This window comes from Oryza brachyantha, chromosome 10 (genome assembly GCF_000231095.2).
Source record: "Oryza brachyantha chromosome 10, ObraRS2, whole genome shotgun sequence".
Lineage (NCBI taxonomy): Eukaryota > Viridiplantae > Streptophyta > Magnoliopsida > Poales > Poaceae > Oryza > Oryza brachyantha.
Genome location: NC_023172.2, coordinates 15,978,148 through 15,996,239, shown reverse-complemented (window position 1 = coordinate 15,996,239; position 18,092 = coordinate 15,978,148). Strand labels below are relative to the sequence as shown.

At 41.5% G+C, this 18,092-nt stretch overlaps 1 protein-coding gene across 1 annotated transcript; it reads left to right on the top strand.

Annotated features, from left to right (window-relative positions):
- Window positions 1-3,893: 3,893 nt before the first annotated feature.
- LOC102705379 (dnaJ homolog subfamily C GRV2) lies at window positions 3,894-17,998 on the top strand. The gene is made up of 22 exons (XM_040528146.1): window positions 3,894-4,349; window positions 5,051-5,284; window positions 5,377-5,464; window positions 5,744-5,952; window positions 6,206-6,307; window positions 6,383-6,445; window positions 7,069-9,258; window positions 9,558-9,920; window positions 10,021-10,161; window positions 10,579-10,971; window positions 11,096-11,587; window positions 12,016-12,239; window positions 12,331-12,675; window positions 12,793-13,087; window positions 13,583-14,032; window positions 14,117-14,462; window positions 14,762-15,105; window positions 15,187-15,648; window positions 16,097-16,221; window positions 16,600-16,723; window positions 17,182-17,250; window positions 17,375-17,998. The coding sequence occupies exons 1-22, from the start codon at window positions 3,894-3,896 to the stop codon at window positions 17,597-17,599; spliced, it is 7,740 nt and encodes a 2,579-aa protein (XP_040384080.1). The 3' UTR covers window positions 17,600-17,998.
- Window positions 17,999-18,092: the final 94 nt, after the last annotated feature.

The window sequence follows — 18,092 nt, the reverse complement described above, 5'->3', positions numbered from 1 at the left end:
TGCTGGAGAAATTTAACCCTAAGAATTAATTACGGAACACTAGACGGAAGCAGTTTTTTAGCGTACGGATGGATGTTCATCCGTTGCTTACATATCATCTAAATAGTTATCAAAAAATATAAAAAAATTGATAAGATAGATAAATATGAGTTATATCACTCCACAAACACAAGTTTAAATTCAACCGCTACAAATTGTAACAAAAATAATAAAAACAATTATGAATATGCATATGCTAAAAACTGTTTCCCAACGCTGGTCGACGTTCATTTTGGATGTGAAGGGCTTCATACCAAATTTTCAACTCTGGCATTCCAAACATGGGGGATCGAACAAGGCTGAATTCACATTTTATAAGGCAACAACGTACGTTGACTCTGAAAAGGTAGCTTGAAACAAGCAAATGTAGCACTTAACTCTTTATTGATACTGTATACTGTAGCTGTGGTGCCCATGTTTTTTTTTTTGACGGATCTGTCGTGCCCATGTTATTCCGATCTGATCAGGTTGGGGATGGAGTCCTCTGCATTTGAGTACAAAATGCAGAGGTGCTACAATAATTTGTATTTGATATACCTCTCGACCGTTGGATCAAAATGGATGATCAAGATTTATCGCTATAGTTGTTGATACAGTAGTAAATAATGTTTGAAATTACTACGGTGTTTTGCGCACTATTTATGGTATTGATTCTCTGTATCCCTCGTATAAACAGTGATCCCCAGACCCATCAGATTGTCGTCTTATGCCGCGAAAAGTTTAGATACAAGTTTAGAGGGAAGTGATTTCAGGGTGTTTCTGACGATGAAAGGCACAAACCCTGAATAATAGTTTGCTCAAAACGAGGCTGGAGGCTCTCGTCGGCTGTTGGTGCCGGTTCTATAATTTGGAGAAACTAGACGAACTCGTTGCCATGATCTATTTAGGCTAAATTTGTTTTACTCATAATACATATTGTATAATCATTTGTCCTCTAAAGTGACATAAATTTAGATACTAAATTAAATTAAACCAAGTATTAACACTACAATATCGTCTCAGTTCTAAATTTTGATAGATAACGTTGACACTGCATCAAAAACTTAACTAAGAAAATAAAAAATAAACCGAATTAGCAAAAAATAATTTAAGATTAATTTTTTTTATTTATGTTCTTAGCGATATAAAAAGTAATGTTGGGAAAAAAACTACAATAAGATAAAATAAAATTATTTGAGCTTTGGTCGAACAGTTGACAAAATGACCATATAACACCTTAAGATAAACTATAATATTATAAGTGTCAAAATTTAAATTTTGGCTATGGCCAATATGACAACGAGAAAACAATAGTGCTACGAACCTTAACCAATAGATTAACATTACTTCTTCCATCCATGTTTGATCATCATATTTGGTCTTGGCATCAAGACCAAGGAAATCATGTATGCTTATATTCCATTTAATCTCCATGTAAGCTCATGCAGTCACATCATGGATATGAGCACCTCATGCATACATCTTTAGGTGAATGGCTATAGTGATTTGGATGTGTAGCTCTGATGCAGACAGCTGTATTGATGGATATTGAACTCTCAAAGCACTATGCATGGTGGCACAGTAAATCTACATGAGAGATGAAAGGTCCAATGCACCAGACGAGACACAATAGCTAATACGATGATCATTTGTGGACATGCAATTTTTTGTTATACGCCTATCAAATATGGACGGAGGGAGTATCTACTAATTTTGTAAATTGACTAATCATCTGCTCTTTTAGAAATAATAGATGCAAATCAAATCACATAAGCATATAAATATAAATTTGGTTGGCCCATATAAGCTGGGGCCCTAGCCGGTCGCCCCTCCCGCCTAGGGCCTCACAGGCTCACCCGACCTTGTTGTCGTTTTGTTCTTGTTAGTTCACTGAGGTGATGTTAGTTTGCCATATTTCTCAGCTTCCACTCCATTATTTTTCACACACACATTTCCTAAACTACTAATCGGTGTAATTTTTTAAAAGAGCATTTTTTACATAAAAGTTGTTTTAAAAATATGTTAATCCATTTTCAAGGTTTTAACAAAATACCTAATTAATTATCTGCTAATTTGCTGACCCCTTTTGCGTGTTGTTGTGGGAGGATTCCTAACCCCTCGTCTCGTGAGGTAGCAGTGACATTGCCGTATAAGAGGTGAACGGTGGTGAGCTGATGTTGAAGAAAGATGCAACTTTGCCAAAGTTGTTAGGAGGCGGGGATAGACGTCGATGGATTGGATAGCACAAGCTATCAGAGATGGGGCGAGAGATAGGGTAGAGGAACTTTAACCGAAGTTGAGAACAAGTACCAATGATCATGCTCACGGTGCTTAAGTAGAAGGAGGAAGGGTAGGAGGAAAGAGACAGTGAGAGCTCGCCGAGACCCTCATTAATGATATTAGTGAGACGTCGAGGAGGGGCAGATAGAGGTCAGAGCTATCCACGAGCCGAGCTTGAGCGAGCTTACGTGCTCAGGCTCAAGCTTTGGTACAAACTAAAACTGAGATTGAGCATGGAGATACCTCGAGAACGAGAGACTTGGGCATACTTGAGCTTGTCCAAAGAAAAGAATTTTGACTTTACGATAAATTTGTGTATCATATATCGTATTGAAATAGATGAATTAAAAAATACATATGACCAAGGTTTTGAATAAAATATTTAATATGCCTATGCAAATACATAATTAAATATAAAGTTTACTACACTGATATCACTACTAGTAAAATCTATCGTAACCGTACTTGAGATGTGATATATCTCGTTGCTGTATTTTGGAACATAGGAACTAACGTAGGCTAGGATCGGTTACATTTTTAGCAACAGTGACTGAAACTCTATGACTAACATACATACGATTTAAAATACCGTAACTCGCTATAAATAATATTGAGTGAAGTGCACCAGCGGTCTCTAAACTTGTGTGCATGTGTCATCTATGTCCCTGAACTCTTAAAATGCATTTTTGGGTTCCCGAACTTGTCCGGAGATGTCATATATGTCCAAATGGGCTTCGATCCGCTCCATCCGCTGACGTGGCATGCCACGGTGGCGCCTACAAAAAGGGAGAGAAAAAAATAAGGAGAAGTAAGAGACCCACATGGCCCCACCAACACGTAGGCGCCACCGTGGCATGTCACGTCAGCGGATGGAGCGAATCGAAGTCCGTTTGGACCTATATGACACCCGTGGATAAGTTCGGGGACACAAAAATACATTTTGAGAATTCAGGGACCTAGATGACACATGCAAATAAATTTAGAGACCGCTGATGCACTTCTCTTAATAATATTTATGTAAGTATATATGTACTGTATTGTTAAGAATTAAGATATTTGAGGAAACAGGAAGAGAATAAGGTTTTGTCTCTCCTACACAAAGAGACGAGGGTACTCATGTCGACACGACACGAGACGACAGCAACACGAAACAAAGGAGTAGTAGAATGAGCCGCATCAGCCAAACCAGCCAGCGCATGTGTTAAAAATTAAAGAGGAAAAAGAAAAAAAACGAGAGAGGCTAGGCAAGGAGGGAGGAGACGAGATCGCACGAACAAGAGAAGAGGGAGGAGGAAGGGGGAAAAACAACGCAATCAATCAAACCAAACCAAACCAAACCAAAAGGAGAGGAGGATAGATAGATAGATCATTTCTCCTCCTCCGCCGGAGAGCGGAGCGGCGCACCGGGCCTCCGCCGGCGATCGCCGCCAGCCAGGATCGGGCGGGGGATCTCGTCGCTCAGATCGGCCGCGCTGGGGGCGAATCAATCGCGCCACTCCCCGGCGCAGCCGCCCGGACCCTCCCCGTTCCCCTTCTTCCTCCCCTGGTGGACCCCTAATGCTCGCCCTCGCCGCCGCATAGACTTCTCCTCCACCATGGACTTCGCCAGCCGCCACGCCGCCTCCTCCCCGCAGCCGGCGGCCGACGCCTCCCCGTCCTCGCCCCGCGCGTCCTCGTCCGCCGCCGCCGCCGCCGAGGAGCCCGAGTACCTCGCCAGGTACTTCGTCGTCAAGCACTCGTGGAGGGGCAGGTACAAGCGGATCCTCTGCATCGCCTCCTCCGGCCTCGTCACCCTCGACCCGACCACCCTCACCGTCACCAACTCCTACGACGCCGCCTTCGCCTTCGACCGCGCCGCGCCCGAGGGCAACGCCACCGAGTTCACGCTCAGCGTCCGCACCGACGCCCGCTCCAAGTTCAAGGCCCTGCGCTTCTCCTCGCCGCTCCGCGCAGGGATCCTCACCGAGCTCCACCGCCTGCGCCCCGTGCACCCCGTCCTCGAGTTCCCCGTCCTCCACCTCCGCCGCCGTACCCACGAGTGGGCGCCCTTCGTAAGCTCCTCCCCCCACCCCCATCTCGTTATCCCAATCTTGCTCTTCTTAGCACTCTCATCTCACCTCTGTATCGTGCATTGCTATTGTTTGTAATGCAAGGTTGAATCACTAACAGATAATTCTAACTCTCCAGTTTTCGGATCAACAGCAGTGCTAGAAACTCAACCCTATATTTTTTTTATTAAATACTAGTACCTCATATGCCTAGCTAGCTGAATTGGCTAATTAGCCAAACAAGGTGGAATTGCAAACAGAATGATTTCATATCTCTGTACTCAAGTCTTAAGCTTATGCGCAGATTAGCTGCGTATGGTATATCCTTAGGTTACAAATCCTCTTGTTCTGTCATAGCACCAAACTCGGGCATCATGCTACCAATTGCACTACTGTTAGAAACAACTAAATATGTCTTTACAATAATATTCCTTTGTCAGTTTGGTATAACTGTCTATTTGTGGGCACCATGGAAAAACATTTACCGAATCAGGTGCCAAAAGTATTAAAACCGAGTTTCAAGTAGCAGGTAGAAATAGATGAAAATTGCATCCAACCATTCATTGACTTGATGGATAGTTAGATGGGACAGCTACTTTCAGTGTACCTCCAACGAAATGTACTCTCTCAAAGCTTTTTCAAAGGCATCTACTGTTGTTTAACTATATGATTCTTGGTTGCTGGCTGTGATCTACACTCTATAGAAACTCAAGGTCACTTCAGTGGGCATTGAGCTCCTTGAAGGACATTCTGGTGATCTGCGCTGGTGCTTGGACTTTAGAGATATGGATTCTCCTGCTATCATTCTTTTGGGGGATAGCTATGGGAAGAGGACTGCTGAAGGCGGAGGTTTTGTGCTATGCCCTCTCTATGGAAGGAAGTCAAAAGCATTCATGGCTGCTTCAGGCAGTACAAACACTGTGATTATATCATGTTTGGTACACCCCGTGAACCTCTTGTTCAATTCCTTTTTACACGATATTAAGATTACACACATTTTTGTAACATCCTAATGCTGGCTATCTTTCAGACAAAAGCAGCCAATTCAATGGTTGGACTATCGCTACATGTGGACAATTCACAGTCAATGACAGCTACTGACTTCATAGCAAAGAGAGGTAGGTATTATATGATATATCTCTCGCAATGATAAGCTTTACTTGTGCTACCATTTTTCTGCGCCTAATAGGTGACTGTCATGCATCTTCGTGTGGCAAGTTCTACCTTGCCATTCATGTGATTTGAAGCTAGACATCACCTTAATTGGGGTTATAGTTCCAAATCAATATGAACTGACTCAGTACAAAATGTCACCTTCAACTGTCATGTATGAGCTCCACATTTATGTATTGTGCCAAACGGAATGGAAATTTAAACTGGTGTAACTTCCTTCCCAGCAAACGAGGCTGTTGGAGCTGCTGAAACTCGGCATGGAGAATGGTCAGTAACAAGATTGCGTCCTGCTGCACATGGCACTGCTAGCATTGAGAGCTTGAGCTTGGGTATTGGACCAAGGGGGGGACTTGGAGATCATGGTGATTCCGTTTCTCGACAACTTGTTCTTACAAACACTTCACTTGTTGAAAGACGGCCTGAGAATTATGAGGTAGACACTGACTTCTTTTCACCTCTTTTCGTACAAATTGTTCGTAAATTTTTTATTACATATGGACATGCTTCAACTTTCTGCACCCTTTGCCAAATCAACTTAGTTGGAATTGCGGAAAGTCTTCTATTACACCATCTACATGGTTTTCTCTTTTGGATATCCTTTTGCCAGACTTGTTCTCCTTCCTTTCTCCCTTTGTCTTTAGCATGTTAGGGTTCTAACTTCTTTGCTCTGATTCTTATCTTTTCAGGCTATCATAGTCCGGCCTCTCTCAACAGTAAGTGCCCTTGTGCGATTTGCAGAAGAACCGCAGATGTTTGCATTTGAATTCAACGATGGCTGCCCGCTTCATGTAAGTATGCATGCACGGTCTCTGTGAGCAGTACCATGAATGCCTCCTAATTCGTGGCTGTTTTTCCTCACTCAGGTATATGCAAGTACGTCCCGTGATAGTTTGCTTGCAACGGTTCTTGATGTTTTGCAAAACCAGGTATCACTTTGGTCTCAGTCAGTTTGTACCACTTACGTTCAACATGGAATTACAAAAGTAGAAAGTGATATGAGGTCCATCTTGATGTATTTTTATGTTCAAATTTATTGTCTCATTTGTATTTTAAGCACAGGCTTAGTGATGCACTTAGTAAGAAAAGATGAAGGCATGCATTCTGGTCAGCATTTAAGTCATGGTTTCTGTTTGACAACTTCAGTCACACCTCAGAAATTGTATGAAGAATGCAATTTCTTCAATTGTACATGACACCAATCTAATTTCTCAGCACCAGAAATTTACTGAACATAGCATTGGGATAAACACCATATATGTTCCCATTGTAATGAATGATTATTTAATTCTTCTATTTCCTACATGTAAGTCATAATTGTATAACGATTTCTTAGCTTCTTTCAAGGATTGTATAATGGCTCAAAATTGTACTTGAGCAAAGCTGCTCCGAATACTGCAACCATAATGACCTGTTGTAGCAAAAATGTTTTTTTGATAGCAAAATACTTCACCTTTCTTACTTATTAGGCCATGCTCATCTTGCATGTGTTTGCTACCATTACGATGCTCACATTAGCACCTCACATTTTTTTTAATCTCCTTACTCGCAGAGCCAGTGTGCCATTCCAGTGCTACCAAGGTTGACCATGCCTGGTCATCGCATAGATCCACCCTGTGGAGTAGCCCATGTTCACATACCCCATCACACTGTTGATATGGAGGCTGCTAACATGCACATAAAACATTTAGCTACTGTTGCTAAAGAGGCTGTAGTTTCGTCTGACACTGTTCCTGGAGCAAAAATCAGATTGTGGCGTAGAATAAGGGAGTTCAATGCGTGCATACCCTATACTGGAGTGCCTGTCAATATTGAAGTACCTGAAGTGGTCCTAATGGCCTTAATTAGTCTTCTCCCATCTACACCACAGAACCTTCCTGCTGATGCTCCTCCTCTTCCACCTCCATCACCAAAAGCAGCAGCGACAATAATGGGATTTGTTGCATGCCTGCGAAGGCTCCTTACGTCGAGAAGTGTGTCAGCACATGTGATGGCATTTCCTGTGGCTGTTGGGAGAATAATGGGTTTGCTTAGAAATGGCTCAGAGGGAGTGGCAGCTGAGGCTGCCGGACTTGTGGCTATGCTAATTGGGGGTGGTCCTGGTGATACATCCATGTTAATGGATACAAGGGGAGAATCACATGCTACTTACATGCATGCGAAATCTGTACTGTTCTCACTGCCAGTATATGTTCCGATCCTTGTTAACAGACTGAGGCCACTATCAGTTTCACCATTATTGTCATTGTCCATTGTGGAAGTCCTTGAAGCTATGCTTTGTGAACCCCATGGTGAAACAACCCAACATGCTACATTTGTTGAGCTGCTGCGTCAAGTTGCTGGTCTACGCCGTCGTTTATTTGCACTATTTGCCCATCCTGCTGAAAGTGTGAGGGAGACTGTTTCTGTTATTATGCGTACAATTGCTGAAGAAGATGCAATAGCAGCAGAGTCCATGCGTGATGCTGCCTTGAAGGATGGTGCTCTTCTGAGGCATTTGCTAAACGCATTTTTCTTCCATGCTGGTGAGAGACGTGATGTTAGTCGGCAGCTTGTTGCTCTGTGGGCTGATTCTTATCAACCTGCACTGGATTTGCTGTCAAGAATACTACCCCCTGGACTCGTTGCTTATCTTCATACACGGTCAGATGAAGATTCTCAGAACCAGTATGATGAAGTGCCACTAAGCAGAAGGCAGAAAAGGATACTTCAGCAGAGGAGGTCCCGTGTTGGCAAGAGTATGGCTGTACCAGAACAAGGGATGCCCTCAAATAACAATGATGGGGACTTTTTTGGGCACACCAATGTGGCTCCCTATGGATCAGATGTCCATCAGAGGCATGCTAATCAGTACCCTACTGCACACACCCCCTCTCCAGGTCTAAGTGTTGATCCTTCTCATGCGGTTCCACATAATTTTCTACCTGAGGCCTTTTCTGAGAATAATTATCAAACTGGGGCACTGCAGCTTGATTCACATTCTTATTTAGTGGATTCCAATGGCAATGGCGACCTTGCTAACTCTGGACATTCAGATTTTTCAGTCCCAGCGCAGGTTGTGGTGGAAAACACGCCTGTTGGATCTGGCAGGCTACTGTGCAACTGGTATGGATTTTGGAGAGCATTCAGTCTTGATCACAATAGAGCAGACTTGATATGGAATGAACGGACTAGACAAGAATTAAGGGAAGCATTACAAGCTGAAGTTCATAGTCTTGATGTTGAGAAAGAAAGAACTGATGACATTGTCCCTGGAAGTTCAGTTACTGAGGATGGCAGTGATAGTGATTCCTTACCACGAATTTCATGGAATTATGTCGAGTTTTCAGTTAGCTACCCTAGCTTGTCCAAAGAAGTCTGTGTGGGCCAATACTATCTGCGGTTGCTTCTTGAAAGTGGAAGCAATTACCGAGCACAGGATTTCCCACTGCGTGATCCTGTTGCCTTCTTTAGAGCTCTGTACCATCGCTTCTTGTGCGATGCAGACATTGGTCTTACTGTGGATGGTGCAGTTCCTGATGAGTTGGGTTCATCTGATGATTGGTGTGACTTGGGAAGATTAGATGGTTTTGGTGGGGGAGGAGGTTCTTCTGTAAGAGAACTTTGTTCAAGGGCAATGGCTATAGTTTATGAACAACATAACAAAGTTATTGGACCTTTTGATGGCACGGCACATATTACTGTTCTCTTGGACAGAACTGATGATAGGGCATTAAGACATCGCTTGCTACTGCTGTTAAAGGTCAGTTGCACTCCACCTTAATTACCTCTTTGCAATTACTCACATTTTTTCTATTAGCCAATAAGATGGAATATGGATAAGGTACATTAGATATGGATTTGTTGACAAGTTTTATTTATGGTGGACTTTGCTGGGTGTTATATGCCAGAAGTCCAGAATCCATAAACTGATAAATGTTATATAGCTGTGGAACATGTCCATGAGTTCAGACTACTATCAGATACTAATATGATTTTGCTGGCCTGACATACTTTTTATCTGAGAAATCTGCCTGAATCAATTTCTTCCTGTTTCTGTAGGCCTTGATGAATGAGCTTTCAAATGTTGAAGCATGTGTTTTGGTTGGAGGATGTGTTTTGGCTGTCGATATGCTAACTGTTGCTCATGAAGCATCTGAACGGACAGCTATTCCTTTGCAGTCTAACCTAATCGCAGCAACTGCATTTATGGAACCTCTGAAAGAGTGGATGTACATCGACAAAGATGGTAAACAAGTTGGCCCTCTAGAGAAGGATGCTATCAGAAGGCTATGGTCAAAAAAGTCAATTGACTGGACCACGAAATGTTGGGCTTCTGGTATGTCTGACTGGAAAAGATTACGTGACATCCGGGAGCTGCGTTGGGCACTTGCTGTTAGAGTACCTGTTCTAACTCCTAGTCAGGTAACGAAATCTACTGCTGATGACCAGACATGCAAACGTGCATGCCATATTTATTCTGCTCATCAATTAGCACTTATGCAAAATATATTTCTGTTTACAGATCGGAGATGCTGCATTGTCTATATTGCATAGTATGGCATCTGCACATTCTGATCTTGATGATGCAGGAGAGATAGTGACACCAACTCCTAGGGTGAAACGTATATTGTCAAGTCCAAGATGCCTTCCTCATGTTGCTCAGGTACTCTTTAGCTCCAAATTCACTCTCCCTATCATGTGCAGACTAGTTTGTATATGATGACACAGCTATATTATTGGCCATATGCCATATGTATAAGATCTTTCATACCTTTAATTTACAGCTAATAGCTTAGGACATGGTTAATAGCATGAAATATGGATGTTAAGCATAATGCAACAATTAAGATATGAATTGTAGCTCATTGGCACACCAACCATGCTGCTAGTTAGACAGTCAATAGTCCCAAGGAGATTACACAGTTATAATCGCGACAAGCTGTTGTTACATGTGAAATTCATGCTTTAACTCGATATTCTATTCATTAATATTATTTCTTTCTTTCTTTTGGATAGTATTATTCTTTCCCTACTTTTATTGTCGAACACTGACGGGGCATTGATACTTTGAAATGGATAGGCTATGCTTACTGGGGAACCAAGCATTGTTGAAGCAGCTGCCTCGTTGCTTAAGGCTATTGTCACAAGAAATCCCAAAGCTATGATTCGACTATATAGTACCGGTGCCTTTTACTTTGCATTGGCATATCCTGGTTCAAATCTCCTATCAATCGCACAACTCTTTTCAGCCACACATACTCATCAAGCTTTTCATGGTGGTGAAGAGGCAGCAGTATCATCATCATTGCCTTTGGCAAAGCGCAGTGTACTAGGTGGGTTGCTCCCAGAGTCATTGTTGTATGTCTTAGAACGCAGTGGACCTTCAGCTTTTGCTGCCGCAATGGTGTCTGATTCTGACACACCAGAGATTATATGGACCCACAAGATGCGGGCGGAGCATCTAATTCGTCAGGTATTTTACCTTTACCCTGTTAGTTGTTAAAAGAATTGCTTGGAGTTACCTATACCCTGTTTGGAGATTGTGAATTTTAAATCTAATTTACAAATTATGCTGTCCATACGACTGGCTTTCTCAGGTCCTGCAGCATCTTGGTGATTTTCCTCAGAAATTGGCTCAACATTGCCATTCATTGTATGATTATGCTCCTATGCCACCTGTGACCTACCCGAATCTGAAAGATGAGATGTGGTGCCACCGTTACTATCTCCGAAACCTATGTGATGAGATTAGGTTTCCTAACTGGCCCATTGTTGAACATGTAGAGTTTTTGCAGTCATTGTTGGTAATGTGGCGTGAAGAGTTAACTCGTCGTCCAATGGATCTATCTGAAGAAGATGCTTGTAAGATACTGGAGATCTCTCTTGATGATCTTGTCCTCGGTGAGAACGGCAGCAGCAAGCAGTCTTCTGAGTTAAGTTCGCCTAATTTGACAAACAGTATTGAAAACATTGACGAAGAGAAGCTTAAGCGCCAATACCGGAAACTGGCAATTAAATACCATCCAGATAAGAATCCTGAGGGAAGAGAGAAGTTTGTTGCTGTGCAAAAGGCTTATGAACGATTACAGGTACTCATTTGTTCCTCGGATGATATCCTGCAACCTTTCACATACTAGATGCTGTAGTTTGATTAAAGTTGAAGTCGTCTAATCTACTACAAATGAATGTAGTTGGAACTCTTAATTTATTTATTAGCCCAACATTTGTCTCATAGAAAATCACTAGTCTTTTGTTGTTTTGTGGAAGGCCTTTGTCTGAAAATTTCATAGCACACTGCATTTGATAAATCCTTTTTATTGAAGTATGGCTCAGACATTATTTAATGCTCTTTATATAAAAAACCCACCTTAAAACTCTCATACTACAAGTTAGTAAGGTGAATTGCAACTGTGAAACATATGTGAAAAAGGAGTCCCTTAAAAAAAAAATGTGTACCCTTAAGGCATGTTTTTGGACGGCTGGGTAATTACCACATTATTTTATCTACACCATGCAGGCAAGTATGCAGGGATTGCAGGGACCACAAGTTTGGAGGCTGCTACTCTTACTCAGGGCACAGTGTATCTTGTACAAGAGATATGGAAATGTCTTGGAACCATTCAAATATGCCGGTTATCCAATGTTGCTAAATGCAGTCACTGTAGATAAGGATGATAGCAATTTTCTCTCATCTGAGAGGGCCCCTCTTTTGATAGCTGCTTCAGAGCTAATTTGGCTGACGTAAGTGAAGAGGATTAGCTTTACCTATGTTTTAAGACAATATTTACTTTGATTCAATATGAATTTTACCATATTCTTCATGCTTTGTTAGATGCGCATCCTCTTCGTTAAATGGTGAAGAGCTTATACGTGATGGTGGTATCCCTTTGTTGGCAACACTTCTTTCTCGTTGCATGTGCATTGTTCAGCCCACAACCCCAGCAAATGAACCAGCAGCAAGAATAGTCACTAACATAATGCACACATTCGCAGTTCTCAGCCAGTTTCAATCAGGAAGGGCTGAGATTCTTAAGTTTGGTGGTCTTGTCGAGGACATTGTGCACTGTACAGAACTTGAATTTGTTCCATTGGCTGTGGATGCTGCTCTGCAAACAGCTGCTAATGTCTCTGTGTCATCTGAATTGCAAAGTGCTCTGCTCGCTGCTGGCTTTTTATGGTAAAGCTTTGCTATCCTAATTGCAGTTCCTATTATTAATATGGAGAGAGATTTGGAAATGGCATACTGAAATCCCGAGTTATGTAAATGATATATCTAATTAAGATGTACTTGCAGGTTTGTGTTGCCTCTATTGCTTCAATATGATTCAACAGCAGAAGAGAATGCAACAAGTGAAGCACATGGTGTTGGTGCAAGGGTGCAAATTGCTAAAAATCTGCACGCTGTACATGCAACTCAGGCTCTGTCAAGGCTTTGTGGTCTTGATGGTGATGGAATATCAAGCCCATCCAACCAACCTGCTTTTGATGCACTAAGAGCGCTTCTTACTCCGAAGCTTGCTGATATGCTGAGAAATAACCCACCCAAAGAACTATTGTTGAATCTGAATTCAAATTTGGAGTCACCGGAGGTAATAGATTAAATTTCATTTGTATTACATGCCTGGATGTTGCCATAAATCCACTGACCATTTGCCAGTAGTATATCTTTGAAATTTTGCATTTTATATTTTGTTCCTCGCTGTAGCCTGCATCGTCTGTGATTTCTATGTGCAGACACACACATGCAAGAGCGTGTTAAGCTCAATTTAGGGAATTATCATTAGAATGGATCTGTATTTTATTCTGTGCCCATACTTGCATTCCCAAATTACTACTGACTAGGCATGGCAAACTTCTTTTTTCTTTGTGAAATGAACATAAGGCTCCAGTTGTTTCCCTTGTTCTGTGTCATATGTAGTTATTTCACAACAATCCATTAGTGCTAGTTTGTCGTATGTGACGGCAATCAATTATAAGTTGTTCTCTGTGTAACAGTGTTTTTATCTAACAACAATACAATTGGATTACTATTTAGATGCATGTGCGCAGATGATTTTAGCTTAATAAAACTTTCCTCATTGCAGATCATATGGAATTCTTCCACCAGAGGTGAGCTCCTTAAATTCGTAGACCATCAGCGTGCTAACCAAGGACCTGATGGTTCATATGATTTGACGGAATCACATTGTTTCACATACCAAGCTTTATCAAAAGAACTGAATGTTGGTAATGTGTACTTGAGAGTTTACAACAACCAACCAGATTACGAAATAAGTGACCAGGAAGGTTTTTGCACCGCGCTGCTTAAATTTATAGCAGAGCTAGTACAGAAGTGGAATTCCTTAAGTTTGGAGGAAAATTTGATGCATCAACATGAGACAGCTATTGAAATGTCAATCACCGAAAATGGTGATGTAAGTGGTTCAACAAATGAAGGAAAATTAGAAGATTCCTTGGAAAAACACAGTAGAGGAGTATCAGAAGGAGATTCTGAAGTGATTATGTACCTCCGGAGTGGTTTAACATCACTACAGGTACTATTTCAAGAAAAAGTTTTGAAGCATTATGTATATAGTCTATGATGCAAATTTTAAATTGCATTTCATTTTTTACTGCAGAACCTTCTGACCAGTAATCCAGGATTGGCTGCTGTTTTTGCTTCCAAGGAACGGTTGGCACCTCTTTTTGAATGCCTTGCACTGCCTGTTCCTCCTGAAAGCAACATCCCACAAATTTGTCTAAGTGTTCTTTCTCTCCTGACAAAGCACGCACCTTGTTTGGAAGCCATGGTTGCAGAAAGAACAAGTCTCATTTTGCTCTTCCAGATACTGCACTGCAATCGTCCTTGCAGGGATGGAGCCCTTACTGTCCTCTATTCTTTAGCCAGCACACCAGAGCTGGCCTGGGCTGCTGCCAAGCATGGTGGTGTAGTGTACATCCTAGAACTTATGTTACCACTGGAAGGTGATAATATTTACTTTAGCATGTTACATTTCATATGAGTCTATGAGCTGATGATCTGGTGTTTTTACATGTTTCTAGCATTCTCTACAAGCTGGTGCTTTTATGCATAATTTATTGTCTAATTGTTCCATTTTTAAAATTTGCCCAAAAATGTCAAGTTTTCTGGTGTGACCTCCAAACTTGCTCTGTTTTTACTATTTTTTCACTTGTATTCTTCATTTCATGTTTTAGCTTACGCCCAATACTTTAGATATAATTCTTTACAACATATTACTTACTTTTTTTTTTATGTTATATAGAGGAAATCCCTATGCAACAGAGAGCTGCAGCTGCATCATTATTGGGCAAACTTGTTGGGCAGCCAATGCATGGTCCCAGGGTGGCTATCACACTTGCTAGATTCTTACCTGATGGTTTGGTTTCTGCAATTAAAGATGGGCCTGGAGAAGCTGTTGTTTCATGTCTTGAACAGACCACAGAAACCCCTGAACTTGTATGGACACCAGCAATGGCAGCTTCTCTTTCTGCGCAGTTGTCAACCATGGCCACAGACCTCTACCAAGAGCAGATGAAAGGGCGTGTTGTTGATTGGGATGTGCCTGAACAAGCATCTGGACAGCATGTAATGAAGGATGAGCCACAGGTAGTGATTGGTCTAGAACCATCATGTTATTTTTCATTTTGTGGAATTGAGCTATATGTTCTCATGCTGTGCAAATTTCAGGTCGGAGGGATTTATGTGAGACTCTTCCTAAAGGATCCCAAATTTCCATTGAGAAACCCTAAAAGGTTCCTAGAAGGGCTGCTAGATCAGTATGTCTCCTCAGTTGCTGCCACACACTATGAGGCGAATGCTGTTGATCCAGAGCTTCCGTTGCTGCTTTCTGCTGCATTGGTTTCGTTGTTGCGTGTTCATCCAGCTCTTGCAGACCATGTTGGCTACCTAGGGTATGTTCCAAAGCTGGTTTCAGCTATGGCATATGAGGGTAGACGGGACACTATGGCATCTGGACAAGCCACAAGTAAGTTGCAAGCAGAACCTAGTGATCAAGAAAACTTGTCAGACTCCACTGTGCAGACTCCACAAGAACGTGTCCGGCTTAGTTGTTTGCGAGTGCTGCATCAGCTGGCTTCCAGCACTACTTGTGCTGAAGCTATGGCAGCCACGAGTGTAGGAACTCCTCAGGTATTAAATTGCAACCTTTTTCTCTTGTAGTGTTCTAGACAACTGCATGTTGATTTTTTGCACCATTTTCTTTGCTTATTCAACAGTATGGTCATTTCTGGTGGTTTGACTTCCTTAGCAGTTGTTTTAGTGAACAAGTTGATGGCATTTAAATTTAGCGTGAACCTGGAATGCATTTGTGACCTATGTAATTATTACGTTGAGCCCTGTAGTGTTCAAATGTTATCAATTTAACATAAAACCTACAACCTTGCATAGTCATGGTGGTTCTGTTCCATTGTTTCTATTAGTCATGTTCTTTGATTCCTGCTTTCCAATAACTAGTTACTTTATTATTTTAGATTTCATTTGCCCCAACAGGATTTCATATCCAGTTGACACAGCAAAAATGTTTTATGGATGACATGTAAAGACCCATCTAATATTTTCTTGCTTCAACTGTTTGTAGGTCGTTCCCTTGCTTATGAAAGCAATTGGATGGCAAGGTGGAAGTATACTGGCACTAGAGACTCTAAAGCGTGTTGTTGGTGCTGGCAATCGGGCTAGAGATGCGCTTGTCGCACAGGGGCTAAAGTAAGCTGTTCAAATCATAGATATTTAGCGACAACATAAGGAGCAATCCTGTTTGAGTTTAATATGCATACTTGGCAGTTGGCATTATGTAGGAACTCTTCATTTTTTTTTCAATAAATTATGCATACTTGGCACTATGTAGGAACTCTTCATTTTTTTTTCAATAAATTCTTTCATATTGATATTTTCTTTTTCGTTTGCTGTGAGAATGGAAAAGTACTAACCTTTTGTTAAATCAAACCAGCATATCTGATGTGTTCGATCCTTTTAGTCAAAACAAATAATAACAAGGCTTCTGTTCATTCAGCCCAGTTTTTGCATGGAATCATGTCTTACAAAAAAATTAACCTCTATTCATCAATTATGATTAAAAAACAGGGTTGGCCTTGTTGAAGTGCTGCTTGGTATTCTTGATTGGCGAGCTGGTGGTAGGCAGGGACTGTGTAACCAAATGAAGTGGAATGAATCAGAGGCTTCAATTGGGCGTGTGTTGGCAGTGGAGGTAAACACCGTGTTAGCCATTTTCTTAGTTTCCATGGGACTTCACATCAGCTTGATGCAATTAAAATAAAATTAACTGATCATATAAGTTATGTAGACAGATGAGGCTCAAGTTTGAAAGTGTCACATATAAAGTAAGAGCCAGCATACTTTTATGCTTGTTCTGGGTATCTACTGACTTGTACCCTGAAAAATCCAAATACATCATTCTAATCTACATCCAGAAGTTTACGCTATTTCTGAAAGATTGAGAACCTGAAGATGCATAAGTGTTGGGAAAGAATTTCATAATATTCTGACAATGATGCAATTGTTGTCTCATTGTTGTAATGATGTATTTTGTTTGATTTAGCCTCTCTCTCTTGTATGGCTGCTGGTCCCTTGTTTTACATTTTACTTTTTTGTATGGCTGCTGGTCCCTTGTTTTACATTTTACTTTTTTTTTCTTAAATTACACAGGTGCTTCATGCTTTTGCAACGGAAGGCGCACACTGTGCTAAAGTTCGTGAAATCCTGAATTCTTCTGATGTAAGTAACTCAGTGCTGAAGCTTATCAATATCTAGTACTTCATGTTCGAAGTTGGGACCATTAGAAGTAACACTAAGTGAAAAAATGAGCTAGAACTGAGCCAAATTACAATGTGTTCCTTAGGTATGGAGCGCCTACAAGGACCAGAAGCACGATTTGTTCCTGCCATCCAATGCACAGACTTCTGCTGCTGGAGTTGCAGGGCTCATTGAGAGCTCAGGATCAAGACTCACCTACGCCCTTACTGCACCACCACCTCAGCCTGCATTGGTCCGCCTACCTTCTACAGCTCCAGCCCCGCCGTCGGCTCCCGCAAATCCCAGTGGGCGGCATTCTCAACATTCATAGCGCGAGATGGACCACGTTAAGCTCATATCGTTAGCGAAATGATCATTTGAAGTCGATTCTTTGGTTTGGTAGGCCTTGCAATTTCGCACACAGGCCAGAGCACCACAAAGGGGACTTGCTACAGCAGCAAAATACAGTTTTTTCACCCATACTCGCAACTTGGGGCAGACCAGGGCCTGCCTTGCAGTACATAGCCTGTACAGTTTTCCATTACATAGATGTCGAGTTCATGGTAGTTTCTTGTGCATGTAAAGCATATCTTTGTTTTCTTTACACTTGTAGCATACCTGTCCATAGAATATGCGAGCTGAAAATGTGCATCGGGTCGTTTTGGGTGCTGGTTAACTTCTCCTTTTTTGAAGAGAGGAATGAATTAAAATATGCGAGCTACTTGAATCATACTGTGCCGGTTGACATTTTGGTATCATTCTGTTTCATGCTAAAATGCTGATCCAAAAAATCTTAATATTAATTTATAGGATTTTAATACACA